This window comes from Protopterus annectens, chromosome 16.part0 (genome assembly GCF_019279795.1).
Source record: "Protopterus annectens isolate FY-2018-M chromosome 16.part0, PAN1.0, whole genome shotgun sequence".
Classification (NCBI taxonomy): Eukaryota; Metazoa; Chordata; order Ceratodontiformes; family Protopteridae; genus Protopterus; species Protopterus annectens.
Window position 1 is genome coordinate 592,222,797 of NC_056750.1, and position 16,554 is coordinate 592,239,350.

The 16,554-nt window shown below is 40.6% G+C and overlaps 1 protein-coding gene across 2 annotated transcripts in view; it reads left to right on the forward strand.

The window, feature by feature from the left end:
- Positions 1 to 16,554, forward strand: part of DPP7 (dipeptidyl peptidase 7) — a 2,619,404-nt gene that overhangs the window by 2,227,795 nt on the left and 375,055 nt on the right. The window contains exon 10 of one of the 2 annotated variants that reach the window (XM_044058506.1): positions 14,171 to 14,235. The exons of the other annotated variant lie outside the window; for it this stretch is intronic. Within the exon in view, the coding sequence (XP_043914441.1) occupies positions 14,171 to 14,235 (65 nt within the window). The remainder of the gene's footprint in view (positions 1 to 14,170; positions 14,236 to 16,554) is intronic. 2 annotated transcript variants of the gene reach the window in all.

Below are 16,554 nucleotides of genomic sequence, written 5' to 3' on the forward strand. Positions count from 1 at the left end.
GATCAGCTCTGAACCCTTTCTTATTTGCAATGGTAATGGACAGGTTGACAGATGAGATCAGACAGTAGTCCCCATGGACTATGATGTTTGCAGATGACATTGTGATCTGTAGTGAGAGTAGGGAACAGGTGGAGGAGACCCTGGAGAGGTGGAGATATGCTCTAGAGAGAAGAGGAATGAAGGTCAGCAGGACTAAGACAGAATATTTGTGTGTGAATGAGAGGGAGGATAGAGGAATGTTGAGGATGCAGGGAGTAGAGGTGACGAAGGTGGATGAGTTTAAGTACTTGGGATCAACAGTTCAGCGTAATGGTGAGTGTGGAAGAGAGGTGAAGAAGAGAGTACAGGCAGGATAGAGTATGTGGAGAAAGTGTGTCAGGAGTCATTTGTGACAGACGAGTACCAGTAAGAGTGAAAGGGAAGGTCTGTAAGAGGGTACTGAGACCAGCTATGTTATATGGGTTGGAGACAGTGGCATTGACAAAAAGTCAGGAGTCAGAGCTTGACGTAGCAGAGTTGAAGATGTTAAGATTTGCACTGGGTGTGATGAGGATGGACAGGATTAGGAATAAGTATATTAGAGGGTCAGCCCAGGTTGGAAGGCTTGGAGACAAAGCCAGAGAGGCAAAATTACATTGGTTTGGACATGTACTGAGGAGGGATGCAGAGTATATTTGGAAAAAGATGCTAAGGATGAAGCTGCCATGTAACAGGAAAAGAGGGAGGCCTAAGATAAGGTTTATGGATGTGGTGAGAGAGGACATGCAGGTGGTTGGTGTGACAGAGCTAGCTGCAGAGGACAGGAAGAAATGGAAACCGTTGATCTGCTGTGGCGACCCCTAATGGGAGCAGCCAAAAGAAGACGACTTGCTTACAAAAAAACACTTGTTTATAGCTTAAGCCAAGTGCATTAATCTAGACATCCATCCTTGTAGAAATAAGAAAAAATATATTAATTCCACATATAATAATAATCACACCCTACCCCCACCCCAGTAGCCCAAGATCACAGCATATTAATATTAGACTTGGGTTTGTCCAGCCTGTTCTTCTCTCTCTGTTGTTAAGCCTGTATTTATTACAGCTAAACAAATTACTTGTTTAGTTTAATATCTTTAATACATAAAACAGTCACTGAAAAAAACCCAAACATTTAAAATACCCCTGACTACACACCAAATAAAAATGTTTTGTAATGTATACCATGCAGTTTATATCATGACATGTTTTATCCAGATACTAACAAGAACAACAGTATTTTAATTGGTTACTTTTTTCCTTTTAGTGTCCTTCTAAACATTATTGACATAAACCGGGATCCTTTACAATCCACTCACAAGTTTAACAAAATCAGCAAAAGTCCAATCTTTTTAGCCCTTTTTTTTTGCAAGGTCATATCTCACAAATGTGATAGATGCTTTATAGCCTGACATTTATTCACTAATCTCTCCTGTTGAACTCCACTTCCCAACACCAGACTCTGGTTCAAATCCAAGGTACTCATGATTCTTCTAGTGAAATCTTGTGCTTTTTTCTATCTCTCAAAGATTTTCATTTGAAACAATGGAAGAAAGGTTTCATTGACAAAGTCTCTCTATGAGCTCTATTGCCAGAAAAATGAGAGGCATAGTCCCTTTCTATTTGCTGGTTCACGTTTTTTTTTGGATAAACTGTATCCAAAAATGTTTTTGATCCTCCAGGAAAAAATATTCTGAAGACAACTGGATACAGCAACTTGAAATTCACACCTGCCTCCCAACATTTCCTGACTGCTTGGATAAATTTGCTTCTGTTCTGCCCGGTGTATAATGAATAAGTATTTTCCACAAACACTCTATTGCCACCAGTTTTTAGTTTTCCCTTCTGCCACAGTTTTGTGAGGATCAACTCTTTCTGCTGGTACGATTGCATCTTTACTAACACAGGTCTTGGCTGCTTTTCTCATGGCCAGTTTTGGAGCATACACTCGATGTGCCCTTTCAGTTAAATCCTGCATGGAATTCCAGTTCGGTTGTTTATCTTTGCTTTCATAAAATTAAAAGTCTCTCCCTTCCAATTTCTGTGGTATAGCAGAAAATCTCAGAATTTTTCTCTGCGAGCTCTGTCATTGTTTTGAAACAGCTATTCTTGAGATGTCTCATAACTCAGCCAGTCATTTTGAAACAGCTGTTCTTGAGAAGTCTCATACTCCAGCCTTTTCTTCACTTCAGCCTCTGATTTTTGGCAATTTCATTAGTTTATCTGAATAGATAGTTAAAGCTTCTTTCTTTCCAGCCTTTTGCTATTTGAGTTGGTATCCTCCTCCAGTGTTTCATTTATCTTAATCATCTTTGAGTACCTTTGTTTTATTTTTCCTCTAATTTACTGGAAGACATCTCTTGTGCCAGAGATGAACTTTGAAGTGCTTTTTGCTGAACATCTACAGGATTCTTCCCAGCTGGTGTTTTCTTCACCGTTGCTGGTTGATTTTCTTTCAGCAGCTCTAAATTTCTTCTTTGCTGGCATCCAGGCAGTGTACTTACTGGCCAGTAACTAAATTTTACTCAAGCTGACAATATCACTGGCTCTTATTTCTCAGTTTCTTTTTTCACACTGGAGTTGAAATTAAGCTGTTGATCATTCTGCAGGCATCTTTAAAGTCAGAAAATATCCTTTTTGGTCAGGCTTCACAGGATATTGTTGAAGACTTGTAGTAAGGGAAATGAGTTGAATCTCAGTTATGCCCACCACAGAGCCATGTCTCTTTCTTTCTACAGACCGGGCATCCTGGGAAGAAAGCATCTAATACTGTGAGAACTATGGTTAGCTATGCATTTTTTCCTCCTCTGTAACCTCCCCCAAGCTTTAATGTCTGATAGCTTGTTTCTATGGAAGTTGCAGCTTTCCCAGCTGTACTTCACAACTTTACTTCAGAGTCGATTGGAAAAACTTATCTAGCCATGAAATGAAGAGCCATAACCAAGGACATATGGTTTCAAACAGGATCTTGCACAGTCTTGTCTCAGACCTCTTAGGAGCTCCCCATCCAAAGGAACCTTTAAGATACTCCACAGACTCCTTGGTAACAAAGCTCCTGGGACAGACCAAACTTTGCTTCTTAATTGGGACCATAGACCCTCTTCTAACTTTGGAAAGAAGTAGGGAGTTCTGTTTTGCATCTTCATATTTCAAAGAGAACAGGAGACTTTTCCATTCTAGACAGCTTCAGATAGTATATCTGCTATAGCAAGTCAAGATAGATTGGCTCTGAGGATGTTCTCCCTGTTGCTGTGCAAGGCGTATATAATATCATTGGACATGATGAATACCTTGTGGTACACCACTATTGTCATCAGCAGGATGCTTCTTCATTTTGCCAAGGGGCAGGTGCCACTTTCAGTACAAAGTACTGCTGTTTGGTATATCATCTACATTCATACCAAAGTTCTGGCCATTGTGGTAGAGAATGGGATTTTAGTGTTCTCTTGCACGGACAACTGGCACCCGATGACACAGTCAGTGGATTCAATGGTTGTGTGCCTTGCTTGATTCACTTCATGGTTGCAGTTCCCAAGAGTCACCATAAACTGAAAGAAGTTCTATCTCCGGGGATTCTGTTCTTACAGTTAGAGTTGAATAGTGCCCACTGTTTTTCACTCTATCCAGACAGAGTGCTTAGAAGCATGTGGTCTCAGACTAGGTGATGCTGCAGAATTAGATGGAAATTTAACCCTTTTGCATGTTGTAAGCCTCAAGGTAGTCACCATTTTTACTGTATCATTTGCTATCTTTGGATGAGAATGATTCTGTAGCTGGTGAGGTGCTGTTGACTTGCAGTCAGCACTTCTTCACAGGCCTGGTTTTGCTGTCAGAGCCCTGTTACCAGCTCCTAGTCATGGACATTGCTCAGTAACCTCAATATAGTGTTACCCTTCCTTCAGGTAGACCCATCAGTAATGTTTACAAAGGATGCTTTACTGGCAGGTTGGGGTGCCCACCAAAGATTCAACTCGGTTGAGCAGAGGATACTATTTCTCACCTTTCAAGCTGTTGGGGGGTTAGGGGAGTGCTGAAGTCAAAGCCTGTCTTCTAGCCAGACAACCAAACCATGACATGATGTCTGAATGTAATGGGGCACACTGAGGCAATGTTTATCTAATTTTGAACCATGGAGTATAGCATTTCTCTCATCTCAGGGAAACAGATGTGCTGTCAGGCATCCTTTTCCTCATTCCATGCCATCTTCTGGCTCTGTGATTAAGGGAGATTTGTCAGGTTAAGTTCTTCTGGGAATTGAATGCCATGCCAAGTATTATGGTTTTCCCCATTTCTGCTTGGAGCAAAAGGACAAGTGGGGTGGAATTCATCGCTGCATTCTTCCTGTCATGGCAGAGGAGATTCTTGTATGCTTTTCTACCTTTCCCTTTGATTCTATATCAGTGAAGGACTAACCAGAGATAATATTTTTTGCTCCTCTGAAGCTAACAGGGATGTGGTTACAGGGTTTTAGGGCCATCCTAGTATAAATTAAGGAATTTCCTTATCATATGTGATAGCCTGGGTCCGCCATTGCCCTTGGCTGCTTCATTAGATTCCCTAACCCTACTAAATCTTCTGCCAGTGGACTAGTGACAGGGCTTTCTCCATACCTTTTGTGTGAACCATCAGCTAAAGTTCTTACCCCAGACTTGCTCAGATTCAAAAAGACACTCCATACATTTGCTTCCTTTGCTTGTGACTAAGTAGAATATGGTTTCTAGCTAAGCAAACCCCCTCCCAAATAGTTATTAGCATTATTGCCTGCACCTCAAAGGAGGTTTGATGCTGCACCCCATTCCCATGTAAAAATGGTGAAAAAGGGATGGATGAGGATAGTTACCTGCCTCTGGATAACAAATTGTTCACAATGCCATCAACGACTGCCTCACCAGAGGGATGGCTTTTTCCATTGTTTGGATCAAAAGTATGCCCATTACAGGCATTTCTGTCATAGCCACTTGTTTGTCATTTCACATGTTCAGCAAACATCTTGGTTATTCTAATGGTAGTGAAATTCAGGGTCACAGTGCATGTATGCATTGGGAATGGGATATTGAAAATTTAAGAAGTATATCCTGAAAGCATTTATATTACTCTGAAATATGTACTTAAAAAATATTGGATGTTCTTCATATTGATCATCCACTGCTGCAGTAACTTTAGCTATATGGGTTATATCCTGCAAGGATGCGACAGCCAGCCAGCTTCTGACACTTCAGGAACCTTACATGTGCCCAAACTGTCAAGCAGCTCGAGCTAAGCTGACAAAAGACAAGTTTGAGCACAAAGCCCTTCAGAGCTTTACTGCCACCAAAGAGTATGCTCCACTGAGGCCTTTGAGGATCGATGGTCAGCTTGTGCTTTCCTTAGCTGGACAGATAAGTTCCCTTTGGGGAAAAGAAACTTCCATGTTCTTACTTTTTTACTGATATTTTATTACTTTATCTTGTAAGGAAAGTTATTTTGAAGCTGAGTGTTGTCTTTTATCCGATTGTCTCAGGACTGTAACATACCTTTAAATGAAGCACTTGTTGTTTCTCTTCATTTAAAAGTAGTGTTATCTAACTGATAAAACTATTTTCATGTTGAGGTTGTAGGGCTGCCATGGTGTTTGAAAGTGCTTTTTACTCTGTTTTTCTGTATAAAAAAACAAGGTAAGTAACTTTTGTGGACTGGTAATGTTACTGTCAGTGTTACTTGTTTTCCCCAGGATAGAGGCACCATTTTCGGCTTGACCATGGAATAGGTTGTCACTCCAACAGTCGGTCCTTCTTCCAGCCACAAAAAGATAAAGTTAAGTAAACAGCCTTTGCTACCACAACAGGCTAGCAATTTGCCTCAGCCACAGGTGGGTGACTGTACTGTGGCCATTTGTTGTACCTCAGACCACTCATTTTTTACCGCCAATCCCCCTGGTGTAGCATGTACAGCCACTATGGACCCGGAGGTTAGCCACATCCTCTGCAGCTGTTGGGGTCTCCTCAGATGGCAAGGGAGAACCACTCTTGCTGGTCCAGGGAGAGAGAACAGGGAAGGTTTCCCTGTTGTGTCAGAACACTGTGCCCATCCCTGGGGAAGCAGAGGCTGCCGCTGATAACATGGTTAGTCCCATTTTTCCTGTATTAAAAAAAAACAGAAAATCAAGCATGTATCTACACCTCCTCAAATTTCTTTGGATAGGAGTAATTTACTGGGACTGTCTAAGGGTTTGATTTAGCCTGTTGATCCTTCTTGTAGAGTAGTTTCCAGTAAAAGAAAACCAGATACCTTAAGATGCTTATTTCCTGAAGAAATTCAAGATTTTGAATCTGAACAGGAAGATGCATGGACGGATTCAGAGTTCTGTCTTCAAATGTGTGATTCAAACTCAGAGGAGAATTTTCGTTTCTGATTCACCCTGTGGGGGTTTCTCTCTCTGAGACTATTGCTAAAATGGCCCAGTGTTTTCAGTGGGAGAACACTGAGGTTTCTCATTCCTCAAAAAATACTATAGGTTGTTACAGAAGGATTTTCTAGAACCTACACACATTCCTCTTTGTCTGCTTTAGAGGATGTGTCTTACTACCTGCAATTTTCCTGATAGTCGGCCAGCTGTCTCCTGAAAAAGCAGATAGGGTGTATAAAATTTTTCAGTCTTTTAATTTTTTATACACTTCCGAAACCTGACCCAGAAGCTATAGCCTTAGTTGACTTGTGTGCTGCTAAGCACTTAGTTAATTCCAATCCTAATCTTTCTAATAAAGATGGGAAAATAGTGTATACTTTAGCAACTTTGAATTTCAGAATTATAAGTTATCAGACTCATATGTTAAAGTTTATTTTGACATTCTAAAAGTATGAGGAAAGTTTTATCTACACTTTCTTCTTGTGAAGAAAAATCTGCTTCAAATAACTTAGTTTCTTCTATTGCACAAGTTGCTACTCATTGTTTGTAGTGCGTCTATGACTCTGTTGATACTTCTTCCAGGGCTATGGTCATGGTACCAGTTTAAAGGAGGTTTGCTTGGCTGCATTCTCAGAAACTTCCAGATGATGATCAAATGAGATTTTAAATTCTCCCTTGGATAAAGATTTAGTGTTTGGCTCCTCTGCTGCAGAGGTGAGCAAAAAGTGTGATGAAAGGGGCAAACTGATCCAGGGGATCTCTTAAGATTTTTCAGCCCCCCTTTTCCAAATTGTCCAAGGGATTTTCTTTCTCCTCATCCAGTTTTGACAAAAAAAAAAAACTGAATAAATTGTCTGGAGAGAATTCAGGCAAAGAGACGTTCAAGAAGTGGCAAGGAAGTTCAAAAAAGAAGTCTCAAACCTCCCAAAACCAAGGATACTCCAAGACTAAATGACTGTTGAAGAAACCGTGAGACCCCCCCCCTCCCACCCTGACCGTCTTTCTCTTCCAGAAAGTCTGAATTGCCATTTTTCTCTTTAGCAACAGATTGTTTCAGACAAATGTGTTCTGAAAATCATTCATCAGGATTACAGATGGCAGTGGGTGGAAATTGCTCCTTTCCATGGGGTCATTCCTTATCCTGCAGATCATACTGTTTTGTTCCCACATGTTCTTCATCACATGCTCTCCCAAGAATTGATAGAACCAGTTCATCCTTCCCAGGAGGGGGAAGAAGTATTATTCAAGGATGTTCCTAGTCCCAATGAAAGAAAATGCTTGGAGAGCATATCTGGCTCTTTCTTTCCTAAACCTCTTTGTGATGGTGCCCAAATTCAAAATTGTCACTTCACAACCTGTTGCCTCTTCTTCCTCTTTCAAATTTCCTGGTAAAACTAGACTTAAAATATGCCTATCACATTTCTGTCCATCCACATTTCAGGTGTTTCTTAAGGTTTTGTGTGTCTGGATCCAATATCAGTTTTCTACCTTACCCTTTGAACTGTCCACTGCGCCAGTAATTCACAAAGTATCTAGCTCCAGTTGCAGCTCATTTCAGTCTACAGGGTATCACAGTTTTCCATATTTAGACAATTTGCTCATCTTTGCAGTCTTTTTCAAAATATCGCTAAATCTTTATCCAAGGAAGAATTTAAAGTCTCATTTTTAACATTATCTTGAAGTTGCTGAGAATGCAGCCAAGAAAACCTCCTTAAAACTGAGTTCTTGGGTAACGAATTTCTTGTTCAGGCTGAGATTCCAAGAGAACATTCAGAAGTCTTTCTTGACTCCTTCACACTGGATTGTGTTCCTGGGATGTCAACTAGAGACTTCAGTTCAAAGACCTTTTCTTCCACAGGAAAAATAGATCTTTATTTAGATCTATTTCTAAGGTTTTTCACTCAGACTTCAGTCACTGTGAGGGGAAATACCTCAGGATTTTGGGTCTCATGACATCTATGATTTTTATGATACCCCTGACAAGACTCCACATGAGAAAGATACAGTGGTATCAGAAATGTTTCGGGTCTCAGCATCAACACCCATTATCTTTTTAGATCTCAGTACTGGGGTTTGTCAGTAGAGAAATCACTTGGTGGAAATAACAGATACCCTTAAATCCAGGTCTCCCCTTCTACCTTCCTGCTTTAGTCAGTCACCACAGATGCTTCAGACTTTGCTTGGAGAGTAGTTTCAGGAGAGATAAAAGTGCAAGGGGTGTGGGACACCAAGGACAGAAGCAAGCACATAAATATCAAGGAGGTGCTTGCCCTGATCAAGGCACTGAATTTTCTCAACTGTCTTTGGTCCTGGGACATTTGCTAGTGATTACAAATGAAACTTCAGTGATATGGTATATCAACAAGCAAGAGGGAATTAAGTTGTACTCCCTTTGCAGACTAGACATATTAGCTTGTGATATAGCTTCACAACACAGTCTCACTCTACAGACATCCTACATTCATTCAGAGCAAAATTGTGTGGTAAACAAGTAGAGCAGGGCCAGGGCAGAACCTCATGAATGGAAACTAGATCCAGTGGTTTTCCAAGATTTGCGACATCTGTGGGGAGTTCTTCAAGTTGACCTCTTTGCCTCCTGTATGAACAGTCAACTGGCAAAATTCTGTTCCAGGACTCCATGCAAGAAGGCCTGGAAGACAGAACCTTTCTTTCGACAGGAATGTTCCTGTATGCCTTTCCACTAATATCTAGGATACTTCTAAAGATTTGGAAGGAATCCCCCAAGATCATTATGGTGACTCCCTTCTGTCCCAGGCAAAAGTGATTCTCTCCTCTTTTAGAAATGGCCAGGGCCAATTACCACCAACCCTTCACAGGATAAGGCCTACTTGCACAAGAACAAGGGTATTTGTTACTCCCATCCTGACAGTCATCTTCAGTTGACTACCTGGATGATAGGGTCTTAATTCCTTTTAGGCACATGTTTTCTGAGGATGTACAACAGGTACTAATGGAGACAAGAAAGCCTAATACTAGAAAATCATATGTTAGCAAATGGAAAATGTTTTCTAGTTGGTGCCAACAACATAACCAGCATCTATTCAGGGCTAGTTGTTCTCTGGTTTTACTGTTTTTGTGTGGCTTTTCTTATTCCTAGGTCAAAGTTCATTTATCAGCCATTTAAGCATGTCTGCCTGTGGATTTTCATCCTTCAAGGCAGTCAAATGTCAAAATGTTCTTGAAAGGGTTTTTTTCATAAGTGGCCTCCAAGTAAGCCTGTGGCTCCTCCTTGGTATCTTAATTTTGCGTTAGAGAAGCTAACACTTGCTCCATTTGAACCATCTAATCTGGCTGACTTGAGGTTCTTAACCTGGAAAATAGTACTGCTCTGACCTCTGCAAGAAGGGTAATTGAGTTGCAAGCTCTTATGGTAAGTCAACCGTACCTAATTTTCCACAAAAACAGGGTTTCTTTGAAAACTAATCCTCCTTTTATGCCTAAAGTGGTATCTGTTTAATTTAAATCAAACTATCCATCTCCCCATTTTCTTTCCTGAACCTAAAAATGAGGGAGAAAGAGTACTCCGTACCTTGCATGTCCACAGACGATTCAGCTACTGTTTTGACAGAACTAAATCTTTAAGAGCATCAGATCAATTGTTCATTTCTTGTGAAGTTAACAAGGTACAACTGCTGTCAAAACAGACTTTCCAAAATTTTATCTAAGACTATTACCTTTTGTTATACTCACCATGACAATTCTATTCCAGGCAGGGTCAAGTCCCACTCTATAAGGACCTTGGCTTCTTCTATGACTTTTTGGGAAGGGTTGGATTCTACAAGTATTCTTGAAGCTGCTAATCGGTCCTCTGCACACACATTTACAAAGTACTATAAGCTGGATTCCTTCTCTAGGCCAAGATCATGCTTTGCAAGGACCATTCTCCAGGGGTTCCTAGAACGTGCTCCTTCCACCTCGCAGTATAGTTAGCTATGGTAATCTACCCATATAGCTAATACTACTGCAGTCGCAGTCAGTATGAGGAACATAGTACAGTTGTGTAAACTGAGCGTACCATAACAGTAGATATTCAGATGATCACTGCTGCAGTAGCTGTCCCCTCCCTCCCTGTTTTTTGGTGTGTTTTTTATGCCAGGGTATGGACATTTATTTTTTTGTTATTCCTAACTGTGACGCCTGTGCACTGGCCCAGTAATCAAGGAGCCTCAATCCTCACCACTAGCACCAGTGAGGGGCATACACATTGGGAAGGATAACAAGTACACACACAGTAATGTATAATTTCCCTTAAGAGCACATGGAGATCACAGTCAGTCTGAGGCTGGTTTCTCCCTTTCTCTCCAGATCCCCAATAAGACTCCCCACTGGCACAGCTATAGGGTCCAGATCTCAGCCTAGTGGCCAAGCTAAAACCTCCAGCATCCTCTCTGTCCAACCAGTGCTTCATGTCCCTGCCCAAGGAACTGACACACACACTTTAAGATTTTATTTATGTACAAGCACACAGACACTCCTGGGGAAGGCTGGCACAGGTTCTCCAGCTATGCCCCCTTTCTGCCCAGACTATAAGGTAGTACTGACTGCCACCAACCATTACTATTAACTGCTATAAGGTCCTTCCCGAAGGGTGACCAATTTCACTGTGTAATGCTGTTGTTATCCAATTGGTAAGTGTGATGAACAGCAAGGCTGTTGGAGTGGCTTTGTACAGTATCACCAAATACATGCAAGTACTCTAGAGCTTAAATTATCTCTACACAAAACAGCCACAGTTGAAAGGTTTAAAAATAGTTAATAAATAATAATACATGACAATACTTATTACTTCAGCACAATGACAATAAAGAGTTCAGAAATCACAGGAAATACTTAAAAACAATATTGTAAGATAGTCTGACATAAATATAGAAAACAGCTAGACTAATATGACTATATTTCTATCTCTAAGAGAAATCACTGTTCTAAATACTACTTGCATACAGAGCAAAGCAAGTGCCTGGCAAGTTGTTGTCAGATCCAGATCAAAATACAAAATGCTATTCTCTCTTTCTGTCCTTAAATTGATAATACACAGTACTGCTGAGTCATTTCAGATTACATAATTCTTGACACGTCTGCTGAAGTTTCCCAGGCTCACAGAACTCAAAATGTAACATATCTTTGTAATCTTGCACCTGCCAGGAAACCAGAGATAAAGGACACCTTACACGTGAAATCTAGTAATTATCTCTGTCTTAAAACAATAGGAGGAATTTCCTAGCCCAAACACCATGTCTCGGAGCTTGAGATCAAACACAGTTTTAAAATTCTTTACTTAACAGCTTTCTTCCAGCAGGGTGCACTGTGGTTACATTTTAAAGCTCAGTGCAACATATAGTTTAATCATAACATATGTTACATTTGTAAAACAAGCCTGTGGATTGTATTAATATTTACAAATAACATATAATTATTTACAAAATTCTATCTAGCTAGGCTGGCAACCTTTCAGTTTATCATACTAACCTTGCCCTTTCAGGGCACAGCCTTCCTCTCTCCTGACAGGAAAGCTTTGAAGGGCTTTGTGCCCAAGTTTGCCTTTTAGTCAGCTCAGCTCGAGCTGCTTGACAGATTGGGCTCATGGAAGATGCCCTGAAGCTTTGGAAGCTGGCCAGCTGTTATATCTTTGGCAGGATATAACCTATATAGCTAAGGCTACTGCAGCAGTGATAATTCAAACATCTGCTGTTATAGTAAGTTCAACTTACACAACTGTATTTTCATTCATATTCTGATAACTCATCTGTTTCAAAGTTGTGGGGGATCCAGGGACTGCCCTAGCACTCAGTGGGCACAAGGATGTGAAATTAATCGTAAACAATGCACCAGCCCATTGCAGGATACACACACCTACTGGCAGTTTGAAGGATCACCAACCCACCCCAGCACATCTTTGCAGTGTGGGAGGAAACCAAAGCACTTGTTAAAAATCCAGACAGACACAAGGAGGATATGCAAGCTTCACCCAGGAACCATTCCAGTTGACAAGAGAACCAAGCACTGTGAGGTAGCAGTGCTGTTCCATTTTAAGTTATTTCCCGTTTTAACTCCTTTCTGTGCCACTTTCATGCACAGATCTGAAAAGATGGTCTGACATATTTTTATGTGACTTGGGTCAGTCCCAACACTTATGATTCTTAAATGAATCCATACCATAGGTAGAGTGACTGACAAGTCAGAGTCCGCATATGAAGTAAGATGCATCAAACACAGGACTGCAGTAAATTTCCTTTCTGTTGTGGATTCTGTGGCTGCTTACAACTGGTGATTCATAGTGCTTGATCTTTGCTGAAAAACTGAGATAATGTTGGGCTGTTTGTATTTGTAGAAATGCATATGCGTCCCATAAGTTGTGGTCCTAGCTTGTGCTCCTAACACTGGATCAGGTGTTGTTAAAAGCTTTGGTCCAATGGGTCGAAATGTCAGTGGTGCACTGCTTTGGTAAATGTCAGTTTGGTTTAGTTAACTGCGTATTGTTGACTAAGAAACAGCACTGGAGAGCGATATATTGCTGTTTTACAAGGAATTTTATTGTTTCAGATTTCCTATATCATGTTCAATAATGTGGTATTCATTCATGCATGGAGGTGTCAAAAACCCACAATGCGTTCTGCAATCCTTTTTCCAGCAGGATTGCTCAGTGTGTTGTGAGGGAGCAATTCATAGACAGCAGTAGTGCTGTAGTAGTAGTATGAAGGCTCCGTCATATTATGCTACAGAAGTCTTGTTAGATATCATCATATGCAGATACAGCAGTCTGGGGTGCAGCTAATGTAAATTAGTAATGCACTGTGTCCAGGAGTTGAACACTGTGATTAAAATAGCACAGTGGAATGATTCAAAAGCAGTCTGTACCACGCTATTTCATGCAGAACTTAGTGAAAGACTGAATGTTGCACATTTACAGTATACACCCATTGTCGTGTATGACAGTGGCGGGGTTGAGTGTGTGCAACTGTCATGATGTCTGTATGAATGTGTATGTATGTTGGAATGTGTGTGTGTCTGTAGGTGTCAGTGCATCAGTTTTACGTGGGTTGGTAGAGGGAACATTTAACACAATTATTCCAGCTGTGTTGAGTATTAATTTCATATACATGTAAATGAGCTGCAAATGAGCTTTTGTCCAGTGCAACTCTGGCATGTGTTGTTGTTGCTGTAGCATTAGTAGAGCTTACCCACAGAGCACTAGTAGTGTTAGAGCAATAAATTGTCTGAATACCCTCAGATATACTTTATTTCTGTGTTTGCTGTCTGAGGGACAGATTCATTTCCCAGAGGCTCCCCTCACTCTGGAATAGAATCCCAATTCATGTTAGACATAGCCCCTCACTGACCCTCTTCAAGCGAAATCTGGACGCGTGGATGGGAAATCGCAAATTCGCTCCTGGGATCTCTTCTGTGTCCCTGCTAGACAGAGGCACAGTAAACTAATCTTAAAAGGGTACCTTCTGTGACCTATGTTACAGAGGCACAGTAGGTTAATCTAATAGGGAGGCGGAAGCCAAATACACTCTGGCTAGGCTTATAAATGCCCCAGGGCAGATAGCCTAGTATCTACCTATGAACCTATGTCCACTTTCAGAAAGATCGTGATAGTAGTTACAGCAAATGCTGTAAAAATTTGTCATTTGTTGCTGATATCTGAGTACAGACTTGAAGTTCCAGTTCATTAGTGCTAGCAGTTGAAATATAAACATGAATTAAAACTGCAGAAATAATTGTGACTGTTTGTTTCTGTTGCAGACCTGAGTGGAGCTAGTAACATAATATTTTCCAATGGAGATCTGGATCCCTGGGCAGGAGGTGGTGTAAGTAATTCTATATGTGGCTAAAATTTTTCATGACTTATTTTTTTACTTAGCTGTTTCTGCTTTCCATTGGAATTTTACCATTTTCTAATGTCTACATGTCATTCACCATAGTGTAACATTCTGGGGTACACACTCCTACCTGCAAAGATAAGAAAGGTGAAACTGTAACCAAAGCTGAGAAGTCTCCTTTCCACAATGTACATGCTGTCCATTGATGTCCTGACTGAAATCACTGTTGCAGTATTCTTATTATGTGAGTTTTTGGTCCACTGATGTCAGGCCAGGATACCAAAGCTTTACCTTCCCAAGTGCTGTTGAACTTCAGGTGCTTATGGCTGTTTCACCCTTTCTCATTTTCCTCAGAAACAAGGTTAATGTCAGGGCCAATCCATCATTCATGCCTAAGGTAGTGAATTAGATGTCCCTCAATCAGGCTATCCACCTGCCTACCTTTTTCCCTAATCCCCAGAATAAGGGTAGAAAGAATTTTCCACTCACTAGATATTCACAGGCAGCTGATGTTTTAATTGGACAAAAGTAAAAACAAAAACCGAGAGAAAAACTGACCACATTGTTTCTTTAATGGATTCCAAGCTGGGACAGCCCATCTGTAAACAAACCACTGTTTCTTGGATGTCAAAGGCTATCTCTTTCAGTCACAAACAGTATTAGAAATAATTACCTACCTGCCCAAAAGTACATTCCACTCGGGCAGTAACATCTTCTGAGTGTATGTGCCAGGTTCATCTTGGAAATGGCCACCTGGTGGTGTGTGCACACCTTCACCAAGCATTGCAGAATTGATGCCTTTTTCAGATCCAGAGCTGCCTTTGCTAGGTTGGTCTTGTCTGGATAGCTCATCCTCCCTTTAGCCAAGCTCTCTCTCTTGTCTGCCTCCTTCAGCTATGGGAATCACCCATATGTTAAGAATATTGCAACAGTGATTTCAGTCAGGACATGGTACAGTTGTGTGAGAACTTAAAATAACAGTAGATGTCCTACTGATCACTGTTGCAGTATTCTTTCCCCTTCATCCTTCCAATATTTCTCTTTCCCTGTGTTGTAAGCTATCACGTTTAAACAGCTTTCAGGGAGTTTACTTACCTCTTTGAGCTACACACCTCCTAGCTCTCCAGTTTCCTCTCTCAGAACTCTTCAGGCTGCTGGCTTAGAGATAGAACATACAAGCTAAGGTCGGCTTCGGTCGTAGACCCTTGAGAAGGTAAAGCTTTCGTATTACCCCAGCCAGACATCAGCAGACTGAAAACCCATGTGTTAATACTGCAGCAGTGATTAGTAGGACATCTACTGATACAATGTTGTCTATTTGAATCCAATTCATCAGGTGGATTTCGGATCCGGACTGATCCCACCTTGGTGCTTTATACCAGAGTATTGGATCAGAGAGCTCTGACTGCTCCCCTACCTATAACTCCCTCCTCCTAGCTGATTTACCTCCGATCTCACTTGCTGCCTGTTTGACCAAGTGTGTCCTCCAAGAGATCCATGCAATTATGATTAATGAAAGCAATTTTTTGGCTAAAATCATCTTCGCCTCCCGTTTCCTGTGTAATGGTTAGTAGGCATATTTATTAGGCCAAATAAACTAAACCACATAAAACACAAAAATAAAATTAAAAAAAAAATAAAATGATGGGTGCCACTGTTGCACCATCTTTTGCAATTTAGTAATTTGTTGGTGGGAGAATTTTTATCTGCCCAGACTTTCTTTGTTCCACCATGTTTCTTTTTACCGTAGATATGTAGATGATTTATTTTTTATTTGGAAGGGAAGTAAAACAGTTTGACAATTTTGTTTTACAGATGAATAGCAGTGTCAGGTGGTTGAATTTTGAAATAAGTTGTATAGGTACCACCATAAATGTTTTGGATATTGAAATATCTTTCAACCTTTCTATATGATTTTTTCAGTAATGTTGACAGAAAAAAAGACTTTCAGTAACAATTATGTTTACTTTTCTAGCTCCCATCCAGAATACATGAAATTTAACATTTTTAGGGAACAAGTGATCAGACTGAGTCGTATTATAAGCAACCGTGATATTTTCCACAAAGAGGTACATTTTTGGCCAAAGGGGGGTATCCGAAGACAAAGTTAAAGGAGATAGTGGATACAGTTATTTTCCATAGGATAGGCAGATATCCACCTATCCTTTCTGCAGGATTTATTCCTAAAGTTAAACATAATGAAATTGACATTTGTAATGGTAAAAGTGTTTAGCTTTCCAAATTCCTATGAGTATAGAGGGGGAGCAGCTTTAAAAAAATTATCCAAGACAACTGGAAGGTAATTTT